General features: G+C 44.3%; 1 protein-coding gene across 7 annotated transcripts in view; it reads right to left on the bottom strand.

Moving 5' to 3' along the window:
- The window catches only part of MARF1 (meiosis regulator and mRNA stability factor 1), a 39,973-nt gene extending 19,115 nt beyond the window's left edge, over positions 1-20,858 (bottom strand). The window contains exons 1-16 of one of the 7 annotated variants that reach the window (XM_086693007.1): positions 20,742-20,858; positions 17,189-17,390; positions 14,421-15,113; positions 13,499-13,673; positions 12,339-12,565; positions 11,120-11,237; positions 10,352-10,524; positions 8,910-9,338; positions 8,551-8,708; positions 8,305-8,463; positions 7,086-7,278; positions 6,189-6,367; positions 4,461-4,541; positions 1,914-2,150; positions 1,668-1,787; positions 861-1,036 (exon numbers count right to left, since the gene is read on the bottom strand). In XM_086693007.1, the coding sequence (XP_086549133.1) occupies positions 861-1,036; positions 1,668-1,787; positions 1,914-2,150; positions 4,461-4,541; positions 6,189-6,367; positions 7,086-7,278; positions 8,305-8,463; positions 8,551-8,708; positions 8,910-9,338; positions 10,352-10,524; positions 11,120-11,237; positions 12,339-12,565; positions 13,499-13,673; positions 14,421-15,113; positions 17,189-17,332 (3,262 nt within the window). In that variant the 5' untranslated portion in view covers positions 17,333-17,390; positions 20,742-20,858. The remainder of the gene's footprint in view (positions 1-860; positions 1,037-1,667; positions 1,788-1,913; positions 2,151-4,460; positions 4,542-6,188; positions 6,368-7,085; positions 7,279-8,304; positions 8,464-8,550; positions 8,709-8,909; positions 9,339-10,351; positions 10,525-11,119; positions 11,238-12,338; positions 12,566-13,498; positions 13,674-14,420; positions 15,114-17,188; positions 17,391-20,741) is intronic. The other 6 variants (XM_025916782.2, XM_086693009.1, XM_025916783.2 and 3 more) reach the window with 6 other exon arrangements.
- Positions 20,859-25,181: the final 4,323 nt, after the last annotated feature.

The following is a 25,181-nucleotide window of genomic DNA, read 5'->3' as shown; positions in this document are numbered from 1 at the left end:
ATACTAACAGCTAAATCTGTTTTCAGATTTATCCAAGTCAGAAATGTTGACCACAATGAATTTCACAGGTAAATCTGCATTTAGAGAGATTTTCCTTCAACTACTTGAAACTATTTTTAAAAGGCTAGCCAACTGACAAGCCAAAAAGTCTCACAAAATTAGGTAGGGCTAAAGAGATTCGTCATTGTGAAATGTGGATTTTACATTTTTTTTTTTTTCAACGTTTTTATTTATTTATGGGACAGACAGAGACAGAGCATGAACGGGGGAGGGGCAGAGAGAGAGGGAGACACAGAATTGGAAACAGGCTCCAGGCTCCGAGCCATCAGCCCAGAGCCTGACGCGGGGCTCGAACTCACGGACCGTGAGATCGTGACCTGGCTGAAGTCGGACGCTTAACCGACTGCGCCACCCAGGCGCCCCAGGATTTTACATTTTTTACATAGCTTATGCTGGTACTCCCCAAAAGTCTTGTTCTGCCAAACCTTAAGCACTTTAGAGAGTAGTTTTTAAAAGATCAAAGGAGGGCCGCCTGGGTGGCTGTTGGGTAAGCATCCGACTCTTTGATTTCGGCTCAGCTCACCATCTCACGGTTCTTGGGCTCATCAGGCTCTGAGCTGACAGCATGGAGCCTGCTTGGGATTCTCTCTCCCTCTAGCTCTGCCCCTCCCTCACTCGCGTGCATGGGCATGCATCTCACTCTCCCTCAAAATAAACAAACATTTAAAAAAAAAAAAAGATCAAAGGAGACATCCACAGTGCTTTGTGCTTGGCAAACAGGGCTGCTGTGGAAGATAAAGGCCAACAGCCTCCTCTCCTAGTAGGTGGTGGCTCAGAAACATCCGATACCTGCCTCCTACCTGTGTTTGGAGGTGGGGGCTTGTTGTGAATCCATTTGACCACTTTGACACCATTCTGTGCAGTGGCGATGTTTACACCTGGAACACAGGTGATGAGGTGTTCTAAGGGGACACCCCCTTGATTTTCCTGCACTATTTCCAGTTCACCGAACTCTGCAGCATAACAATCTGGAAAGCTGAAGTGGGGAAAAAGAAGGGTAATTACAATAATGGAAAAGCAAAGCACCTGCTAAACAGAAATCTCTATCTTAATATATCCACAAATAAGTAATTTCTGTTTAAATCCCCAGGATCTGGGTTTGAACATTAGAATTAAGGTCCGAGGCAGGGGAGACAATCACTGTGGCACTGACCTCTTTGATGCAGTCTGATGAAACCAGAAATTCCTAAACAATTTTCCCAGCAGAGGGTGTTAAAAATAAGGCAACTGGGTGCTCAGTCAGTGATTTACCTGCTTCAACGCATTAGTGGCTTTTCTCTCTCAAATTTTGCAGCCCAGGGCTGAAGGCTGTGTACCCTCCTCTAGCACGTGTGTGCACCTGTAGTACAGCACTTACAATAATCTCGTCTTTGTGGAGAACAAGCTTTCTTATTCATTCCTTATGTTTCTAAAAATCTGCACAAATTTTCTTGTTCAAGTATTGAGTGAATGGATCCTATTTCAGATCTACTTTGACTGCAAGGTGCTAAAAATGTTAGGATGAAGCATTCTATAATACTTGCTTGGGAAGAGGTGTGGGCAGAGGGCAGACTTTCTAGAAAGAGGAGAACTAAGGCCTCATATCTCAATGGCTTTGACATGTTCACCTTAATAAAGGCACAGTGCCCTCATGTGTCTGCAGAAGACTATGAACCTGGGGCGCAAATGTCTTCAAAGAGAGGATCACGAAAGGAATCTTATAGGAGTCTGGATCAAATTCGTGTTCACTACAGAAAAGAGAACAAAACAGTTAGCTGACGTTTCTCAGTGGTCTAAAAGGTCTTCAAGGTAACTAACAGACGTTCAAGGACCTTATACACAAGGATTATTTCTAGAAGGAAACGAGGTTCTACCTGAAGTCCTTATCGGGGCAATGCTGTCTGCAGACAGGCTCGTGATATTCTAACTCTTCAAATATAATTGGGCTGCAATTTGTCGAGGAGCCGTCATGTGACTGCGAAGACCCCAAGGGGCTCTGCCGGGCCTGACTGCTGGGCAACAGACACACCAGTCTTCCGTTTCCTTGTTCGCGGATTGCCACCGTGTCTGTTAACTTATATAAATCCGATACGTTCAACTTGTGTCCAAATCTAAAAGCAAGGATAAGGGGACAGAAGTTGACTTGGAATGTTCTTCTCTGATTACACAGAAACGCCTGTACTGATTAAGTAAAGGGCTATTGCTAAGAACGGTTCCTCCACCTCTTCAAAAGTAAGATGGGATTAATTCTACTCTAAATTATTTCACTCCCAAGCCAGTAACACTTGGCACTTCCTTTGAGTCACCTCTGGCTCACTGCCCATCAGTCATTATGTCATTTGCTACCTAACCCTCGAACCCCTGCAGTTGCTGCATATGACCTCACCTCACTGTCTCAGATGGAAAGCTATCTGACATGACCTCTTTTGACTCCACTTCCCAAGCTGGAAATCCCTCTGTACCAGCCCTCCCCATCTCTGCTCTGCTACCTCAGAAGAGGTAGGCTCCTTTCCAGCTACTCCCTCACCTCACCTATTCCTGAACCTTGAGACCCACACTTCCTGAGACTGGACTCCTCAATCATCCCCCCACCGTGTGTGTATCTTTCATACTTGGGAGCTTAAAGGCACAGGCTTGGAAGGCAGACAGATTTGAGTTCATATCCTTTTCTCTCCAGGATTTTATCCACAGGACTCGGGAGGGATGGCTCTCAAGTCACCAGCGGCTTCCTCCTCCCCTCCCCACAAAACCCCATGCCACATTCTCCGCTCCCTCAATGACGCCAGCCATCCCCGCATGTCCTGGTAACACCCTCACCTCCTGGTTCTCTCCTGCTTCCCGTCCCAGGTGGTATTCCATCCAGTTCTGCCCTTCTCTTGGCTTCCCCTCACTCCCTCCCTGCTTCCCTGCCTCTCCTGATCCCCTTTAGGAAAGTAACGGTCACATCTTCATTATCTCCAATGTCCAAGCCAAGGTCAAAACCTCACTGCACTTTCTGGACAGGCTTTATTTTCTATTTCTGTTTTAACCATACTAGCATCCTCTCAGTCAGCCAGGACAAAACAACTCAGAATCAAACTGCCTCTCCTCTCCATCTTGCCTGCTACATAAAACTAGTCACAATGTCCTATTTCACTGACAAACTGAAACTTCGGTGTTCCAACAGCATCTGCTTGGACCCAGGACTGGGACAGCACTGTCCCTTCTTTGTGTCCTTCTCTGCCCTGTTCATTCCATCTCAGCTTGCACCGCCACCACATGGCCCGTTGTTCCGCCACTACTCAGGGCTCCGGGGCTTCAGAGTAACAGTCCAGCTCTTTGTTTTTTCCATCCTTAGAGCATTTTCTCCTCCTCACTCACTTGGGGATAGTTTTCTTTTTTCTTGATGATTTACGAGTATTTCCTCTTCCCGTCCAGACAGAAGCTCAAGGACAAGGATCGTGTCTTCCCAGCTCTGCACTCTCCACAGAGGCTCAGACTTTTTAAAGATTTTATTTTGGGGAGGATGGGCTAAATGGGTGATGGGCATTAAGGAAGGCACTTGTTGGGATGAGCACTGGGTGTTCTATGTTAGTGCTAGATCACTGGGTTATGCTCCTAAAACCAAGACTACACTGTATGTTCACTAACTTCAATTTAAATAAATAAATTAAAAAAAAAAGATGTTGTTTTTAAAAGTGATCTCTACACCCAACGTGGGGCTTGAACTCACAACCCTGAGATCAAGAGTCACACGCTCCACCAACTGAGCCAGCCGGGTGCCCCTAGACTTCCATACCACCCATACTTCCTGAGCATCTACTAAGCCCTGGGTCCTGAAGAGATGGTCATAAGTCAGATCCAGTCCTTGTTGTCCTAGAGCTTACAGCCTAGAAGGTGCTCGAAAATGTTCATTCAGTGATGAACAAAACGAATCAGTCAATGGGAAAAACATACAGCTTTAGGGACTGAGGTCTAAATTTATTAAAAATGAAAGACGTTTTTAAAATGTATGTTAAAATAGAAACGTGAGGGGCGCCTGGGTGGCGCAGTCGGTTAAGCGTCCGACTTCAGCCAGGTCACGATCTTGCGGTCCGTGAGTTCGAGCCCCGCGTCAGGCTCTGGGCTGATGGCTCAGAGCCTGGAGCCTGTTTCCGATTCTCTGTCTCCCTCTCTCTCTGACCCTCCCCTGTTCATGCTCTGTCTCTCCCTGTCCCAAAAATAAATAAACGTTGAAAAAAAAAATTAAAAAAAAAAAAAAAATAGAAACGTGAATCTGGATACCATTGTCTTTACATCATTTCCTCCACCAGGCTGGAAATAGTCCTCAACAGCTTTTCCTCAAGAGATTTATGCCAATCACCAACCAATATAGGAATTCTGGAAGCTGCCAATCAGTACTGACCAGATCAATGAAAAAAATAATAATAAACCTAACTTACTTTTTTTCATAGATATCTGTAAATTTAAAAAGAGGCAGACAGCAGGCAGGAGCGTCCTGAAGAATAGACATTGTTTCTGCACTGTAAAACAAAATTTTACTCAATTAGAAAACAGATGTCATTCGATATCAACAGAGGATTTCCAAGTGGTATTTTAAAAACACAGTTCATAGGGAGCGGAAAAATAAACAAAAACAAAAACAGAGTTCATAAAACTGATTAACACAATGTACAGTTGACCCTTGAATAACATGGGTTTGAACTTCACGGGTCCACTTATATGTGGATTTCTTTCGATAAATGCAGTACAGTACTATAAATGTATGTTCTCATCATTATGATTTTGGAAACATTTTCTTTCTCCTAGCTTATTTCATTGTAAGAACGTAGCATATAACACATACAACCTAGGTGTTAACTGTTTATGTTACTATATCAGTAAAGGCTTCCAGTCAACAGTACAGTACACGATTAGTAGTTAAGATTTGGGGGAATCAGAAGTTACATGGGGATTTTTGACTGCATGGGGGGGGTTGGCACCCCCAACCCCTGAGCTGTTCAAGGGTCAACTGTATACACAACATAAATTTACCAGTTTCTGGTATGTCAAAATTTATTTTCTGGAAAACCTTGAAAAAGAAAGACTTTAGGGACAAGGTGATTAAAGAATATAAAGCCAGACACTGGGATTTTTATCAGACTCAAGCAGAGCACTTTTCACACCTGTGTATCAGAAGGACAATGACCGCTCAAATGAGACAAACACCTTGTTAACAGAAAAAAAAGGCAGAACAGCTTGAATGGCTCCTGCCACGTCGTGTGTCACGTGTTAGAGACGTGGACGTAGAATTCCCACAGTGGAGGATACACAAGCAGATACAATATCATCCCAACTATAGTTTTAAAAAGGGCAGCCAAGAACGATCAGAAGAAAACAAATAGGCAAACCGTTGCATGACTGGCTTCGAGCCACAGGATTATGGATTCCCACTACGCCCCACCCCCCACCCCCCAGCTTCTTTTGTATTTCTGACCTTTCCAAAGTTTCTTCAATGAGCATTGTTATTTTTATTCTAGGGGAAAAAAACATAATTTAAAATAATGGTGAAGTACACGTTACGGAAAAAGATCTTTGAGAGTTTAAACAGATTTTTAGGAGTGAGTTCTGTTTTACTAGTTGTCCCCAAAACAGGGAAAGCCGAAGAAGAAGAATCAAAGCACATTAAGAATGAAAGCACCACCAGATTCCTACAATTGACAGAGTTGAAGGCAGACTTACAGAGCTGAGTGTCTATTTGATGCTAAGGATATATCTGCAGGTTGAGAGCTTACAGCTTTGTACATCTACCCTCTACAGACAAACCCACCTTCTCCTAAGATTTGAAGGGAACACTGCAGACTTTCCAGGCTTATAAACATTTACTGTAGAGGGCTACTATTTTTAGAACCTGTTCTGGATATGCGGTGTATTATTTTACTCCTAACCGCCTGCCAAGTTTAAGCTGTACTTCACCTTTGAGTAGTGGACTTGAGTAAGAGTTGAATTATTCTAACCAGCTTATTGCTACCTTCTAGCTCATTTTCTAAGTTCTGTCACAACTGAGAATAAACATTGCTGCGTGTGTAATCATCAAAGAGGGTTGGGAATGTGATGAAATCTATTTTATTTTTTCCAAAGTTGTTTCTGGGCCAAGAAGTTATTTCCTGAAATAAATGGTTTGTTTTTACCTCAGTAAAGAGAGTGATTTATTAGCAGCTCCTGTGGCAAGTGAGACCAGGATCTTCTTGCTGCCAATTTTGTATCTGTGGAGGCTATTCACCGCACTGATTGCTTCTTGTAAGTTCTCCATCTGAACAACAGCCTTGAGCTGATAATCTGTATGGGGGCTGAGCTCAACACTCTTCACCTACAGCAGTAAAAAGGAAAAGGGAATGCTAGGTCTACCCCGAACCCTGTCAGCTTCAACCTGAAGGTGAATTATGAAGGAACACGTCTGTGGACTTCCGTGCTTCTGTGAGGGAACATGTCTGAACGCTACGCTTCTGCCAAGCAAAACCTAAGTGAACCAGGACTGGGTGACCTTCAGAGACATGAAATCGGCCCAGCCTGGCTGCGTGCTCTGGCACGCGCAGCTCTCTGATGCAGGCTCGGGAGCCAATATGTGCGAGGAGTCTTTGGGGTCTTCTCCAGACCCTGCAAACACCCGGGGCATAGCCATTTTAATCATCTGGAATAGGTGCACTTCTAGCAAACGGCACCTAAAAACCCCATCAGACACAGTAAGATACTCACAAAAACAGCCAACATTACTTTAGAATCCTACTTCTGTATTTTAGCAGCCAGAGTGAAGTAAAATCCGTCAGAGTTTTATTCCCCAAAGTGCCACTTAAATCCGTGCCCGTGACCACGAGTGCCTCTCCCCTAGGTCTCCTGCTCTCCGGGGCTACGCCCTAAAAACTACAAGTACAGCATCACCGTGAGCAGACCACAGGAAAAAGGAAGGAGTTCAAACTCATTCAGTGATACGTCTATCCTGGCTGCGCTTACGTGTGTTGAACTACGTTCTCCCGACTTGAAGCGCTAGCAAAGGGTAAAAGGAAGGCAAGAGGGGGTGAGAAGGTTACCTTGCCGTGCCTAGAAAATGCCTCCTGCATAAGCTGCTGCAGCTCCTTCCGGGATAATCTGTAGTCGATGTTGCTGATCTGGATGTCAGCACCATTTGCAAACGGGTCTGGGCTGTCAGCACCAATGCTCGAATTTGCAATGTTGAAAGCAAGTGGGGACGCTCTGTTTAAAAGGTTTGGAGACATACTCCTGCTTAAAACATACATGGTGGAGTATTTTTAAAAACTGTTATTCTATTTACTTAGTTTAAATCACTTAGGCTCTGTTTGAAGCTATATATAAAAACAGCTTTCCGTAATGCAACCAAGCAGAATATTTGGTTTTCAAATGTATTTTTATCTTAAATGTACACTGATTTAGACTTATTTCTAAAAGTACTACCTATTGACCTGTTATTAACAACCAGTACACAATTTAATACCAAATATTCTTTCATTGGATTATTTAACACTAGAGGCAGAAACTATAGGCAGACCCGGTGAATTCATTTTCTACTCTGGGTATTGATTCTTGGTGAATTAGCCTGCGATACCAATAAAAGTCATTTAACTTCTCCCTGGCTCTGAAAACGCTACTGTCGCTCACGTATTGTAGCCTTTTATGTGAATTTTTAATTTTAACTTTGCAGATCCAAAGTCACTTTCTGGAGCGAGCCTTCAGCAACTCAGCGCAACAAATACAATGTGTGAAGGAGTTCACAAGGTGCAACGTGGCCTCATGGCTCCTGTCCTCCAAGCTTCCAGAAGTACTCAGTGTGAGTCTGGAGAGCTTAGATAAGGTAAGCGTTACTTGGATAAGTACAGTCGTCTACAGACTGCCCCCCACTCCTGCTTCTCAAATGGCTCCCTGCAATTACCCTGTGAATAAGAATAACCAGGGCACGTATAGTTGGGGCTGCTTCCCCAACATGACAAAGTGAGGAGGAAACAGTAAGGACATCTACATGTGCCTCCCATCATGGCCAGGGAGTCCGAGTTAAGTTTCTGTGATCTCTGCTTACCTAGATTCCCACGTGGAGGGGAGAGACGTTGAGGAGCATGGCCCCCCATCATAAGCTAAGACGGCCTGAGGAAGGGGGGCTGGAGGACGAGGAGGGGAGGACTCATCTCTTATTTCTGTATTCATGCACTTGCGTCGCCGGAGTTCCTTTGAACCAGCATCGTGTCATCATCCCTGCTACTGCACGCAAGTACCCCACGATCAAGCAGGTGGACTCACCGAGAAGACCAAGACTGTGCTGCGAGCAGGGGACTGACTTGCCGTGACGTGATCAGCTTGCTGAAAGCAGATGGGTAACTCACTTGGAACGGAGTCTCCTCTTTCTCTTTGTTCTCTACAGGAGAGCTGGTGACACTCCGGGGACAGGGGTTCTCTTTCCTAATGGAGGGAACACATGAAGGGAAAAGGTCACGTGCTTGCCTTCACATTAGACAAGAGGCCGTGAGGAAGAGTAACGTAACCTACTTCGGGTTGGTTTTGTAAGCGGGTTCTGCCGTCCCCGAGTTTTTGGGTGCGGGCGCTGCAGCGCTCAAGCTTCTGTGGGGAAGCGCCACCAGCCTCAGGTGGCCTTGCTGGGAGTCACTGCTTCTAGCGCCAGTCTTTGACTCCATGCGGCAGAGCTCCTTAAAAGAGACAAGCGCAACGGAATTTAAAACTGAAGCGACCAAGATGTGTTAAACCCTGTACAGAAAACACGTAACTGAGAATCGTCAAAAACGGAAAACAAAAAAGGACATGCCGAAAGCAAGCGGGGCATGTAAAACACGGAGAAGAAGAAACCGAACCTACCGTAAACTTCAGAAAGCAAGAGGTATCAAAGTTACCTGTAAACTTTTAACATTTGTGTTTTTTGTAGCAGATCCAGAATTTGCCTGCGACCCTTTTCCAGGCGTGGCTTTGGCACTGGAAGATTGTTCACTCGTATCTTTGATGAGGCACAATTTTGGATTCTTAAGTTTTTTGGGAGACTTCACTTTATCAGCAATTGCATTGGAACTCTTTGTTTCACAGAGTTCTCTATTTTTTGGAGTAAATGACACAATGATCCTATTACCAAAGACATCTTCGTTTTCCATTCGCTTCTGAGCCCGTTCTGCACTATCTTGGTTTATGAAGCGGAGAATTGCACTGCAGCCTGTGATACTCAGCACTTTCCCACCACAATTATCAGACAGGCGCCTGAGCCTGTTGGTGATGCTCTTGCCATCTTTATTTGCTGGTAGGTTATAAACATAGAGCAGAGTGTGGCACTGCTGATACAGAGGAAAAGGGTTACAACGGGTTAACTCAAGGGCACACATTCAATTACAAAATTAGAAGAACAAGGAGTGATCTCCAAACTTAAGCTAACAACCTCGGAGGGGAGGTGGTAATGATCTTGAGGGAAGACGGTGAACTTACTTAAACCGAAAAAACCCAGAAAGAGGGAAATGTACCTTAAAGTACCACTCTGGCCAATGAGAATGGCAAGATTTAATGCTCTGAATAATCAAGTCTTTTTCTTCTTTTTAACCATGAAGAACAGGGACCTCAAAAGTGGGCAATCTCTGACCTAAAATACTACATTCGACTTAAAGGCCTCTGAGGCTAGAAAAGTAAATGCCAATTTCTTTAGGAGTCATATGTATATTCTCCAAATGGCTGAAATGCAGCTCAAGAGTGTAGTAAACGTGCTTTTCCCAAATCAAGACCATAAGGAATGCTCACCCTGCTGGAAATACGCGCACTTTCTCCTAGCACGCGGCTCAATAAGCTACAGGTGTAGCAATAACCGCTCTAAATCGTGCACATGCATGGTGGGGAATAGAACTATGCAAAACCAGCTCAGAGGGCTACTGAAGTTTAAGGATTAAATGCCCAAGACGTGTACGATTTACTCTGTTTATCTGACTGCAGCCACATGAGTGTGTGCAAACCATCACCATATTCTTTACCCGTGACTGCAAGAAAAAGACGTAATAAATCTTTCCCTACTGCTTTCATCCAGTTGACACAAACACTGCTGGCTTTGGAGACACTGACCAGAGGCGTTGGGAAGATAAACCTACAAGCCAATTCCCCACGATACCGTGAAACAAGCTAAAAGCAACATTCATACATGCCAATTCTCTATTGGTAAGAAAAGAACTATTTCTAAGCCTTACTTCAAAAATCTGGCCAGCCTCCTACAAAGAACAGCCTCACCTGGTGACCCCGTTAAGGGCGGTCTTCAGCCCCCAAAATCTAACATTAGAGTGCAGCAAAAGAAGAATGCAAACCCACTTACTGGCATTTTTAGTGGTAACCTGGGGGGCAAGTCGGAAATGAACTCTTCGAATCTGATCAGCTCATTAGCATGATGCAGCAGTGCTTCCGAGGCCTGGTTTTTATGGACCAAAATTATGTGGAAACCATGCCTGTGTCTCAGATCACTAAGCTCCAATGCAAAATTGACATCAGCTGAAAGAAAAGGCACAGCCCACCCCGTCCCCAAACATTAGAAAGACGTGACACAGACACACAGCTGTACTGCCCCCTACTGAGAAGGAAGGAATGGCTGGACTGGACTCAGAGTTGCTCCACCCCCCCGCCCCCCAGCTCCCACCCCCTTAACTGAAACAGGAACACGTTTCACACAAGAATGAACACCGTAGGGCAATTTTATCACATACTTCTACTGAATTCCAAGACACGTTACTTCCAATAGTAAAAGAGAGCAAATATTAATATTTCGGGAGCATCAGCTTTGGAAATTCTTCTTAGATTGTTAAAACTAGCAATACTGGGCCCAGGATACAAAAAAATAAAGTAGAATAAAAAATTACATTTTCTTTAACTGGCCCCACAAGAATCCATATTCAAGCTCTAAGGAGAAAATCCACAAAATCTACACAGACTCCGCTTTTTTCTCTAAACCGTTCTCAGAGGTAAGCACAAACATGGCCTGTGCATTTCAGCCTCTCTGGGGGCATATTTCACTCGAATGTGTTCTGGCTTCTGTAATAATTCCCACACAGCGAGTTTAGTGGAAATGAGCAGATGTCTCTGCACTTACTCGACACGAGAACCACAGTGGCTGGAGCAGTGTGAGTGTTCGCAAACCTTCGGAGACTCTGGCGCAGTTTGTCGTCAGCCGCGTTCTTGGCGGTAGCATTGATGTGGGCAACGGTCACCTGCGTTGATTCAGAGTGAGGACAAATGAGTAAGAGCTGAGCTTAGGAAATCACTACACATTCTGCCCACATCTTCAGAGACGGTCCTCAAGGAACGAAACTCTAGCTGTTGTTATTCTTGCCACTTAGCAATGAAAAAAAAAATCATAAACGGATCTCAGTAATTTCAAATTTGTGTCTCTGTACAAATGAACTAGATCCATTGTTAGCCCTGCACGCCTCTCTTCATCTGCTCTTGTACTTCATCCAACCCCCTTTCAGAAAACAGGCAGACAAGGAAGTGAGATATGAAGTAATGCAGCTCTAACAGCTTTTGCCAACAACCAGGAAGTAGCAGAGATGGACAGAGATGATGAACCAAAGATTTAGGGCTGTATATGATGTCACTTGTCTCTGCTACACATAGTCTATAGCTTTCAGGATCTGGGGTTAGGTGATGGGAGAGGAAAGGCATCTGTCCCCAAAAGAGCAAAAATGGATTTATTTCTGTTAAAGTTATCAGGCTTATACTGAAGTCTCCAAGGGCAAGGAGAGGTTTTGAGAGGCATTTCAACTACATACAATACACAATAGGATTTATTAGTTTTTTAAGGAGCATAAGTATGTAATTTTAGGCAGCAATATGGCATAAAAACAGAATTACTTGTCTAAGCGTCAAAAGAACTAGAATCTAGTTCCAGCTTACGAGAATAGACTTTGCAGTCAGACAATCTGGATTTAAATCCTAGCTCATCTGGTTACCGGCCACGTGATCTTTAAAAAGTTGTTTAACATCTTGGTGCCTCAGGTGAATTTGCAAATTTCAAATAATAAATCCTATGAGCCCTTTTCATAGAGCAGTCATGAAAATCAAAAGAAAGGATGCACACGTAACCATGCTGTGACACAGCACTAGTCACATATACGTGGCGTTACTGAAAGATCAAATACGATTAAGCGATTTCTAGTACTTCAGAGATAATCTTTTGCTAATTTCCTTTATTTGCCAACCTAGTAGAAATACATATTTAACAAATTTTGAATTAAAATTATTTAAAAAAAAACACACATGTGCTTCTTCTTGTACCATAATAGATGAAAAAACCTTTTTTTTTTTTTTACCTGGCAATTATTCAGCTCTTGAATAACTTCTTTGTTTTCTTTACTGATGTCACACACACAGATGAATTCTGCTTCTCTGTGGCCTTTAAAAAACTTCTCACGGATTCTCTGTACAACAGCAGTAGCTGAGCGGCCAGAGGGAACCGAACAGTTTTCAATATCCCAAAAAACTCCAATGGGGGGTAAGTTTTCCAGCACCTGTCCGGCTAGTGCAACTTCTGGTGACCCTTAGGAAATGTTAACACTTCCAATCACACATAGTGAAAAAAATAATGGCAAATTAAAATAATAGGTAGCTACCTATCATTTTTAGTGGCAGAAAAATGAAATTATTGATTGATGTTAAGCTTAAGGATACCAACCTCACTGGTTGACCCAAAAGGACAACCCCAAGTTGCAATAGCATTCCTAAGTGATTATTCCTCTTTTTCAGGAAAGAACAAATCTAAAGGTCAAGTTACTTCAGGCCCACAACAAATCCATTGCAAAGCATGAGCCATCCTCATGCTGACCGTTATGTCTACGTTTCTCTGTACACTAACACGTAGGCGAATGGACACTGCGGCTCTGGGACCTGTCATGCTCTGCCCACGCGTGTCTACCTGCTCAGTATGGAAGAGCAACGAAGAGGTGACAAAGGGTGAAGTTGTTACTGTCCTTGATTAAAAAAAAAAAAAAATTTAACACTGCGTTAACATCTGATTTAATACTAAAAAAAAAAAAAAGTTTTCCAAAAACAAAATATCACATTAACTACTTTTTGGGGAAATGATACTAGGTTTTTCAATTCTTGTTTTTTATCAACCATTACTAAATCTTTCTAAATAGTAAATACTTCTATGGAGTGCGCCATCAAGAAGTGTAATTAGGAACCTAAGTTGACACTAAGTCCCCTCTGGCACTTATCTCTCCTAATATATACCTCGTATACCTAGTATTCTGTATACGGCATCCGACCTCAAACAGCCTCAGTGCAACGTAAAAGGCAAATGACTCGTCGGTGTCTAAGAATGAAAAGATTTTTTACCAAGAGGGAGAAATGGAGATGCACATACACAGTAGCTTTAGACCACAAGAATCTTTTCAAGGTGATTAAATGCAGTGTATCAGATACTGAAAACTACTTAAATATGCACATTTTATACCATACTGTCATTTACCAAATTTCGAAGCAGCTTTGCCTAGACTGGTCGCCAATAACAACGTGGTCTCCTTCCCTGCTCCTTTGGTTCCACAGCCATTACACAGAGGAATAGTAACAGGTGCAGTTTGAGTATTTGGAGGTGGTATATTTGGCCAGACTTTAGCAGCATCAATTATACTATTTCTTGCCGGCTGTTTTAAAAATTTTTTTAAAAAAAGGAGGAGGTTTCAGACACATCATTTCAGAACCTAGAGTTATAAACAACAACTGAAAACACATTCTAAGTGTTTCTTCTTTCCACCTGTTAGAATCTGTCGCCTCTGACAGAATGTATTTTCAATATTTCAGTGCATTCCCAGAACTATCAGCTGTTAATTCACAAACTCACTTCACAAAGTGACTTTAAATGGTCTGGGATGACTTTCACAGCCTAGGGCGTATGTATCCTGCAGAGGAGACCCAGACATACTTTCCGTAAAGGAAACTAAAATCTTTACTTGAACACCCGTGTGATCGAGGCCAAGTTCCAAGTCCCTCAAATTATTACCAAAGAACACCATGAGGTGACCTATGTTAACATGAATGGGTCCATATATGAGGTGAGTGTTAGTTATGAGAACTCTAGCCTTTAAAGACACAACAGAACCCGAAGCTTTGCCGAACTAGGTGTACGTGTAGGCAACGGATTTATTACAACGAGAGCCTCTAAAAGCACAAACTACGTGAATAAGGACTCTGCACGTTTTTGGATGGGCCTTCCCATTTTACCCTTCGCCTCTTTCGGGACCGACAGAGGCTATGCTGCTGGGGAGAAAGCTACCTCACAGAAGAATCTTCAGCCCCATGCACCACAAAGACTTTTCGAGATAGATCCACTTTAAAAAAGTCACTCCTCAAAAGTCAGCTGCACCCAACATAACAAATAAAAAGATACACACCTTGTTGAGACAGTCTTCGCAGTAAAGTGAGCCCTTTAAACAAACCGGAGGTACCACGTTTAGGTGCAAAGAATTGGTGCACAAGTGAGGCGTTAGCTCCGACTGTGAAATGTGCTCTTCCAAATGCCCCGGAGCCCCGCTTGTGAAATCAGAACAGGGGAAATAGCCAGCGGAGGCGCAGCCCTGGAGAGCCGGAAACTGATGCAGCTTGTGCACGTTACCATGGCAGGATTGGAAATGAAGCTTTCCACAACAGGGCAGGTGTTTGCAGGAAGATAGATTACTCTCTAGACACATGCTGGGGAAGTCACTTGCAAGGCCGGCCAAATTGTTCCTAGCTGAGGCATTCTGGAGCGAAGATGCAGACTGGAAGGCAAACCCTGACCCTACCTGACACGTGACTGTCCTGGTGCTCTGTGAGTCTAACAGTGCGCCTGGGTGAATCAAGCTACCGCTACCTCCGCTACCACCGCCGCCACCGCCACCACCAAAACGCATCGGCGAAGTGGAGGGTTCATTAGGGCAATGAGCGCAGCAGCTTACTTTGGGGACAGGTGAAAGCTGTATTTTAGGTTGCTGGAGAGAATGAATATCTGGAAGCGGGACTGCTGGGAAAAGTTTAGAGCCAGCATGAAGGGGAGACGGCACGTCCTTTAACTCCACAGCAGCTTTCTTGTTCTCCATGTAATCTTTCTGGGAAGAGAAGACCAGAAGGCAAGTTAGTTTCACGGGGCCGGTGAGTTTTGGTCACTCACATCCTACTGCAATCTAGAGACAGAAGTACTGTTCAGTCCTGTTTACATCACTCGATCACAACTAAACAGAAGGAGAACGGAGTGGCGGCTGAAAGCAGGGGCCTCATTCACAGAACAGGGAAACGGACAAACAAAATCAAGACCGTGTCCTTCCTGGATTTTAAGAGACTGGGGCAGGGTGCTGCTTACACGGTCAGCAAGGCAGGTTAACCATCTGTGCCTCAGGGACTTCCCTTTGATAACTTCCCCTTGCCTCACAGGGTCTTCTGAAGACAAAACAGGTGGTATGAAAACAACACAATCACGAATGGCGTTCAACAAGGATGGCTCACAAGCCAAGTGCGTTGAGGAAAATACTTAATGGTTCCTGCAGTCAGACCATAAAGGGTTTACTAAGGTCCTCCAGACGATTCCAAACTTTCAGATGAGATCAGCTATCTGCCCACATGGCCCATCCATGGAGTCTTAAACATGCTGTTGGGGACATGAAGCAAACTCCAGGCTATCATGACCTAAAGCCACAAGGCCAACCACTGCTATGTAGCCAGTGAAAAGGATTAATTAGAAAACTGTTTGGGCACAATATTCAAGAGAAATAGCTTGTCATATGCCTCCAACACAGACACAGGACGTTGTGTTGTCGCTGGTGTTAGAGACCTGGGTTGGAATGTGATACTCAGCAGTTGTAGGACCTGGGGTAAGGTACATAACCTCTCCATACTTCGGTTTCCTCATGCTTCAGTTGGGAACACGATGTAGCTCCTACAACGGCTAGGAGGATAAAACACGACAGTGCACATAAAGCACTCAGCAGGGTACCTGGTCACTGAAAGGGGATCTAACTAATCGATAGCCCTTCCTGGCTGGCTGCAGGAACTATTAAGAGAAAGCAGATATGGTGATGGAGACATGCTCTTCCCTCAGAGTACAGAATGGGCCATCTGACTGCTATGGTTTCACCCCTTTGGCTGTGGTTCTACATTAACCTGGGAGAGAACACTCATTTGGGAGAAATCAGGATCTGAAGATGTAGGATTTTTCAGGACAACTTCTCCTAAAAGGGCGGGGGTGGGTGGGGGGGGTTGCTGATAACTGACTGACTGCCAACAAGCAGCGTGTCCTGCTTTCTTGGTAATTACAGTTCAGGCTAGAAATTCATTTACTGGCATTCAGATTTATATAGATCTGGCTCTTATGGTCTTGACTCAGGTCTGGGCACCACTGAAAGAAGCAGGTGTCTGGATCTATAAAGTGAAAGTGCAATCCTGTATTGTCGGACCCCACGGGGGCCTGACCGACCATCCCAGGAAGCCCTGCTTGAGGTGCCAACCCTGCTGTCAGATGTCCTTAAAGTAAATGACCACAATTACTGATGCCATGCAAAAAAGAGAACTATATAATGAAACCCTGGAGGAGATAAGGAATTTAGCTGAGGTTTTAAAAAGTTATTAATGCCCTTATATAAATTCATAAAGTCTCATTCAAATGCCAAAGGCAAAAGCCAAAAAAAGGAAAGAAAAAACAGAAAAGTGGGAGCATGATGCATGCATGACATCAGAAAAAGTCAAAATCACTATGAAAAAACCAAGGAAGAAGTTGCAGACATGTTTAAATGTTCAAGAGAAATCTTGAACAGAAAAAGACCGCCAATAAGGTCCTTTCAATCTTCCCTTGATTTTAAGACTCAAACCTCAGAAGGCTACAGTAGAATAAAGTCTATTTTAGACTTCCCTCTGATTCGACTCTACAATTTGGATTTCATCTATGGAATCTCTGACTTTCCTAAGAAGTCTTCCCAAGATGTTAACACTAAATATTCAAAGCAGCTACAGTTAAAAAATTATGCTCTTCTTGAGTCAGAAATTATAATCATGTGCTACAAGGAGGAAAAAGCAGGATGCAAAGTAAAACTTAGCACAGACTCCAGGGAAAGAGAGACTGCCCCAGACCAAATGGGCCACTCATCTATTTGCATAAGGAATTTGCTACATCCTCAGTCTTGCACATAGTTACCGTGTGGGGGCTAAGTGGCAATGTGTGCTCAGGACGAGAAAAGCAATTAGAAAATTTCCAGAGCCATGGCTTAGCATCATTATTTTGTCGGAGCCATCCAAGTGTTCTACTGCAGGGGTCCTCAGTTCCGTTTCCTTCCATCATACAGCCATACAAAGTGGTTCAACATTCTCCCATCTTTCTTTTCTGTCATTCTTCCACCCTGTTAAGAACGAGATCTCAACGTCAGTTATTTGCATAAGGACAAATTTTACTATTAAAAAGCGTAACTTCAACCGTACTTATGGCGCAACTACATTTACGGTACAATAGCTCCCAGTAAGTCAGATCATAGAAACAAAAGTAGAATTCTAGCCAAGGGACAACCTCCTCCAGCCCCGAGGAGGCCTTTTCTACAGTTTTTCTTAATTCTTCTCAACCATCTCTCCCCTAAAGGCTCTACTTGCGAGGGTCAAAATGTTAATAGACAAGAGCATGTAATTTTAGTAAAAGAACAAACACACGTCTTCATTTCCAATTATGTAAGACTCTGGCATCTGACTTAACAGCAACCTAACCCACTGTGTCATTGATGTGACTACAGAAGGTCCAAATTAAGTGACCTCTGTGGACTCTGAATGTGATTCTGCTACAGAACAAATCGAAACAATTCCTTCATTTACTTATCATGAAAGTGCAATCTGATATACCACCAAAAATCCAACCGAGAAATCTCAAGTCACAGATGTGCTATATCTATTCCAGTGCAACCACATTCTTACAAGTCTTAAACAGTACAATAAAAGCAGATCAAATCGATAACAGCCACTGGGCATGGAGGCAGCCTGCCAATGGTAAGGACAGCAGAACGTCAATTCCAAGTCTTCGCCATCATACCAAACAACCACCTCTTCTTACCCACAGTGGCCATTTTAAAGTCATCAATTTATCAGAAAATTCACCTGAACATAAATAAAACAATTTTTTTTAATGTTTTTATTTATTTATTTTGAGAGAGATAGGGCATGAGTGGGGATGGGGCAGAGAGAGAGGGAGAGAGAAAATCCCAAGCAGCCTCTGCATGGTCAGCGCAGAGCCCCACACAGGGCTCAGTCCCGTATACCGTAAGACCTGACTTGAGATCAAGAGTTGGACACTTTAACCGAGTGAGCCACCCGGGCGCCCCTGAAAACAATTTTTTTAGCTATCACTCTGATAAGATGCTCCTCTCAAGAGTTTAACATCGACACAATATGGTGAAGGGAACAATGACTAACCAGTACTCTAAAATATACAACTGATCACAGAAAGCAGGGGTAGGCAAACTATAGCCGGCCAGCCAAAACCAGCCTGCTGCTTGTATTTAAATGGCCTTCAAACTAAATGTATTTTATATATCTTTAATTCTTAGGGGAAAAAAATTGTGCAACACAACATTATATGAAATTCAACTTTTGGTATCTATAAATAGAGAAGTTTGTTTAAGTACTGTCTGGGGCTGCTTATGCACTACAACTACAGAGTTGAGTTACCAGAAACAGAGACTGGAGGGGAAGGCCTAAAACATTTACTATTTGGCCCTTAAGTTTCAGTTTCTTCCTCTGTAGAGTGTGCCTCATTTTTCCCCCTCCAAGGCATTGGGGGGGGGGGATTAGACAAAGGACTCCTCCCCGCTCCCCATCCATTTGTTTTCACCAATGTATAGTCTGTGCTAAGCACAGGGCTTGCTAAACCTTACATACTAAGTAATTATTTGTTAAATGAAGGAATGAATAAAGTAACTATTTACCTACTACATACAGTTAGGAGTTAAGTTAGAAGCAGAGACAGCATTAACAGCCACAATGATAAATTATAATAGCTATACTAGCTGTTTTTCTTACTCAAGACAGGTCTTATATTCCCTTACAATCTCCTCTTTAGATCATAGGAATTTGTGATGTTCACAATACACAACTTCAATGTGCTCTCTCACCTCTTCAAGGCCAATGCTGAAAGTGAGGTAACAGGGAGAGTACAATACAGATTACAAAGTACTTTTATTTAACATTATTTCCTCATTCAGTAAATATTTATTTAGTGTCTACTATATAACAGGTCTGTGCTTGGCCCAGGAGATACAATGATGAAAGCAACCAGACAGTAAGATCCATTTATGTAATCTTTTTTTTCCCCACAGTCAATCTGTGAGATAGACGAGAGAGAAATAAGCCACATTTTACAGAGGAGTAAGCAGAAGTTTAATTAAGTTTTGCAACTTGCCAAGATCACACTTGGCAGAGAGGGGGCAGAACCAGGCTTGTCCACCCCTATCCACCACAACAAGGTGCCTTCCGTATTGCCCAACACAATCAACAGAAAGTACAAATGTATTAGCAGGTTAGTGGCCCGCACCCAGAATATTTCCCAAGCATTCCTGGGAATGCCACTAAGTACTTAGGCAGCCAAAGCAAGTTCTATCCGACGTGAGTTAGAGTCTTTGAACAATTCAGACAGTGCTTGAGAGCACAGACTCTACTGTTAGTCTGTGTATTAAGTCCCAATTTTGCGGCTTCCTATCTGTGCGGCTTTGGAGAGCTCACAACCTCTCCGAACCTCAAATCCTATCTGTAAAATGGGCCTGATAGTAACCGCAGCATCCTCAAAGGGCTGTTGTTGGGATTTAATGAGACAGTCACATGAAATTTAGAAGTGGCCTTCTCTTAACACCCAAGCTAGTCCTGGATCCACAAACCACCCCAACCCATTACTTTGTTTTCATAGGTCTTCTATCTAAAATTATTTGCTTGATGTTTTACGTCGCCCCTATTGAATATAAACTCCATGACAGCAGGCATCATGTTTTCTCATTCAGGGCTGTATTTCCTGCACCTAGCAGTGTCCGGTACCTATCAACAACTGTCCAATGAGTGAAGAGTTCAATAAACGTCTAGGAAGACCACTTAGGTTTTCATCTCCCAGGAGGCAAAACACCACAGTTACCGCTCAGAGAAGTTGGGGAGTCCAAAAGATACAAATGTAACCGGAAAGCTCTTGGTAATACCAGAAAGGTGCTTGGGAAACTAACACGTGTACCACGGTGTTGCTTTGCAATTAGTAGTGGGAGTGGCTCAGGGCAACTCAACACTTATCTGTCAAGCCAGAGACTACACCCTAGAGAGTGCTGAAAGACCGAAGAGAACGCAAAAACGCTCGGGGCGGGGGTTAAAAACACCCGCCCCTTTACTCCTCTCTGAACCTTCCAACTGTGCACACTGCTCGAGAAGGGTTGCTCTCCACACCTGGAAGCCCCACAGGGAGCAGGGAGGCAGGTGCGGGCGGGGAGCCAAACACCCCCAAAAGGCAGTAGCGGCGCAGCAATGACAGTCGTGAACGGACCTGAAAGGGAGACAACCGGAACCTTTGCTGGCGGCCTGACTGGTGGGTCCCAGTCCTTCACCTCGGAGTAGCCAACCTCCCCCACCCCCGCCAGCAAAGGGCAGGGGAAGGGGGGGTACTTGTCCCGCCTCCAGCTGGTGGCCCCAGAGCAGTGAGTCCGTCAGGAACTAGTACCCAGCGCTGCCAGCCAACTCACCTCAGCCGCCGGCTCCACCTCCGCTCACATTCCGGCCCCGCCGCCTTCCCCCCGCCCCCCCAGGCCCTTTGTTTTGATTCCCGACTCCGCAGCTCCCGCCGCCGCCGCCAAGCGCACCCTCCACTTCCGCTTCCGCACCGCACCGCCCCTGTCGCAAAACCGACGCCCTTCTCTCCCCACCTCGCTCCGCCCCTTCCTCCACTCCGCCCCCGCCGCCGCGTCCTCCCGCGCGGGGCGTGCTGGGAACCCCGGGGGGGGCGGGGCCTCGCGGCCCTGCAGCCTCGTCAGGCTCAGTCCCCTCCCGATAAACCCCTAAATAGGGTCCTTTCCCGGAGGAGACCCCGGCTTTTTTGGCGAAAACCCCAAGTTTAAGGAGGCCTTCTCCCTTGCTTATCGCGGTGGAGTGGAAAGGAACCTGAAAGCGAAGAATGAGGGGGCTTGTGAGGTGGAACCGGGGGGAAAAAAAAACCTCCCAACCGGGAATTGATACAATTCAGCTCTTTCGGTCTTTTGAGGGAAGACGGTTTAAGTGGGGTTTCGATTTAAAAAAAAAAAAAAGTCGTTTTGGCGCGCGTTCCGCTCTCCCTCGCGCCCTGCTCCCGTCACGTGACGAGTCTACTTTTTTTTTTTTTTTTTTTAATGAAATGACGCATTTTTTCCACAACATCCTTAATCTAGTGCGGCCTAGCGGCGAGAGGAGAGAAAAATAACTGCCAGCGGGGCTTCTTGCCCCGCTGGCAGAAATGAAGATGTGGACCCGGAATCGGCGGGACAGTGTCACCTACTCTTAAGGGGTCCTCGTGATTTTAGTTAAAAAGCGTCATTTTTAATGTGTGGTTTTTGGTTTTTTGTTTTTTTTTTTTTAAGAGAGCGCACGCAGAAGCGTGCTTGAAGGGAGGGGCGGGGAGGACGGGGACAGACGATCGGAACCCCGTTCTGTGCGGACAGCAGAGAGCCCGAAGTGGGGCTTGAACTCCTGAACCGCCAGATCATGACCTGAGCCACAGTGGGACCTTAACCGATTGAGCCACCCAGGCGCCCCAGAAAACATCATTTTTTGAAAGCGCTGGTCCGGAGCTCGTTCCAACGCATGTGAACTTTTCCAGGGACCGGTTGGGGGAAGCCCTGGGAAGCCAGTGACAGTTTGGGTTTTAGGTGGATGCATGTGCCATGGTTGCGGTGGTGGTGGTGGTGGGGTAGGTGCTTCGCAGTCTTTACTGTGACCTGAAGGGTTTTATTTTAAAGCTCAGCACCATGGTCATTTTTGAAACTGCCAACTGCTCGCGATTTCCTGTTGCCAATGAGAAAAACAAAGCGCCTGTCTAAATCCAGACCTATTTAAGATGTGCTGGCTGAGTTCGACCTAGAAGTTTGCTGAGAAAACAGATGAATTTTGCAGAAGAATAAGCAGAAACCACCCAATGAGATTCCCCGCCCCACCCCTCCCCCACCCCCAGGCTGCGGGGTGAGGCAATTTCATTAGGCAATTCGCATTAAGTGGGGGAAATTTCAGGGGAAGCTGATCCATCCCTGTAGACGTCCTTGTAGACGCCTATTGTGGAGGGCAAGATCAAACACGCAGCTGAAGCACCCTTCGTGCTTGCCTTTCAATTTCCAGAAGGCAGATGACAAGCACACACATCATCTGCCTGCTTAGGTATTTATTGCTGCTGAGTAAATCTTCGCTGTGTCTGTGTGTGGGTATTATTTTCCAAGTGGGAATTAGAACAGAGGAAAAACAGCCCTGTGTCTAGTGTGGTTTTGTTTTGTTTTTTTTTTTCCTCCCAAAGTACGAAACAAATAATGCTTCTCTTTGGAGGAGTTTTTCTTTTTATTGCAGTTGAGTGCCGCTAAACACAGACCAAAGTAACTGAAAATATAAAAAGGAAACAAAGTAATTGTGGATTTTAATTGCCTTTTAAAAAAGACTTTTAGTCGCAAGAACAATACAGAGCAGACACATTTTGTTGGACTTTGCTTGGCGTTCTTTCAAGCCCAGAACTGTGCCTGATCTCAACAAGTTAAATGCAGTCAATAAAACGGAACCAATCGGTTATGGAAAGTTAATGAAAAGTCTGAATTACAAATAATTTTTGATGAAATGCAGTTTTAGTGTTTTCTGTAGAAAAACAGCCTAAGCAGAGGACACCAGCGCTTGGAAGCAATTGTGAAGCGAAATGCAATTTGATACTTGTGAAAGAGTGCTTTCACATTTTTCTGAAGATATATTTTCTTAAATATAGGCCTGTTAATCTTACTCCTGTTTCTTTCCTGGGCAAACTCTTTTATCAGAGAGTAACTTCCAGTTTTTCCCTGTACAAATTATAATCTTCACATTTATGAAACCGGGATGAAGTTTTCTTTTGGGGCTATTTAAGCGGCTACTTTACATTTAAGTCACCTCAATTAATCTCGCTGCCACTACAGGAGTTTCTCCCCCAGCAACTTCTCTCCTGCCTATGTTCAGTTCAGTGTTTTGCAATAATAAATTATGATGGAAGGACATAAGCAAGAAAAACAACTCTTTGCTAATTCTAATTATTCTAATGCTAATTCTTAATATATAAAAGCTACAAGGAAAACAAATTGAATAAAGGGAGGAAAAGGTTTTAAAGTGCACCAAAATTTTCATTTCATTTTAAAGGTTTTACCCAATAACCAATCCATTTCCCTAAAGTATTCCTGAAGAGGATTTTCATGATCATTTCAGTATCCTCCCTGTTGTCTTTGTGGAAAATGAAGGAAATTGGAAACTAGTTTAAGTGACATGATCAATGACATTTAGTCAGGCCAAACTCATCGATTTGTGCTTCAGTTTATCTGTAAACTGGGATGATTACTCCCTGCCCAGAAACCCCAGGGAATAGAGAGAGTCAAATAAAATTCTGAGAGTGAAAGAAAGCATCAGAGGAAAAGTATCAAGAGGCTGCAAATTATTAGTGTTTGTGACCAGGATGGAAGTTTCCTAAAAGACATTTTGGGGGGCGCCTGGGTGGCTTGGTCGGTTAAGTGTCCAACTTCGGCTCAGGTCATGATCTCACGGTCCGAGAGTTCGAGCCCTGCGTCGGGCTCTGGGCTGACAGCTCAGAGCCTGGAGCCTGTTTCAGATTCTGTGTCTCCCTCTCTCTCTGCCCCTCCCCAGTTCATGCTCTGTCTCTCTCTGTCTCAAAAATAAATAAAAGCTAAAAAAAAAAAAAGACATTTTGGTACTTTCCTTAACCCTGTTGATGTAGGTAGTGATGTTCCCTTTTGGGTCTCTGAGCTTTGGGAACTAGCAAGGAGTCAAAATGAAGTCGAATTAGAGAAAGGTCAGTCTTACCCAAGGCAGGGAGGTAGGAAGGATTCCAGGAGTGTGGAGAGAGGCCTCAAAATAGCTAAAAATCTCTTTGCCTCTAAGGTAGTGCTGAAGAATGTGGGTGTAGGAGTCAAACAGACCCAGGTTTGAGGACTGATTTGTAATTACTAAGTGGAACACCCCTTAGGCAATGCATTTAATTTCCTGCACCTTTATTTTCTCATCTTTAAAATGAGGACAGTAAAAGTGCTTTTCTGTTGTCCTCATTATCTGGGTCTCAGGTCCATTGTCACCTCCATAGAGCAGACTTCCCTGACTATGTGAAGTGACCTCTCTCAGCCCTTTTCTATCAAGTGACCTTGCTTTATTCTTAGCACTTACTAACATCTGAAATTATTTTACCGTTCGCTGGTTTTCTCTCTTGCTTTTAGCATAGCCTTTTGAGGATTGGCATCTTGTCTGACATTGTGTCTTAAGCCTGATTGCTCAATAAATATTTGTTGGTGAACAATTAGGATTGTTATGAGAATTAAGAAAACCCATGTCAAGAGGTTAGCATTGTGCCTGACACATATAACCAATAAGCAAATCACAATGGCTTCACAATTACATAGACTGTATTTAACTGTGTGCTAGGTATTGTCCTAAACGTTTTACAAACTCCAAGTTACCTCATTTTGTCTCCACATAACCCGTAGGTAGAATCCTATTATGAACCCCCGTGTTAGAGATGAGGAAACTAAGTCACAGAGTGTCTAGGTCAGTTGCCCAAGATCAACCAGCTAGTAGGAGTAAAGCCAGAATTCAAAGCCAGTCTGGAAACCAAACATACTCTAGGTCTACTCTCCTTGAAGAGGACAATGATGTTGAAATTTTTATTTTGGGTGTAAAGGACATGGAGCGTTGCTTAGCCTAAGTGGACCTGGATCTTTGTCCTTCCCTCCATTTGGGGAAAATGCTATCGGTGTTTAGGGGAGGGAGTCGCATTTTCTTGAAGAGCATGGCCCTCAAGTCCAAGCCCGTCCCGGGATGTCCAGGGACCCGCCTGCACACTCCAAAGCTGGCCAGGTCCCTGCCCAGCAGCCGGAGCCTCCCAAGCCGGCGCTGGCCCAGTGCAGCCGCGTGGCCACGCCGCGCCCTGGCCT

The sequence above is a fragment of the Puma concolor genome, chromosome E3 (assembly GCF_028749965.1).
Source record: "Puma concolor isolate L17-30 chromosome E3, mPumCon1.1.hap2, whole genome shotgun sequence".
NCBI lineage: Eukaryota > Metazoa > Chordata > Mammalia > Carnivora > Felidae > Puma > Puma concolor.
Note: the sequence above shows the minus strand (reverse complement) of the source record. Positions and strands in the feature narration are given on the sequence as shown.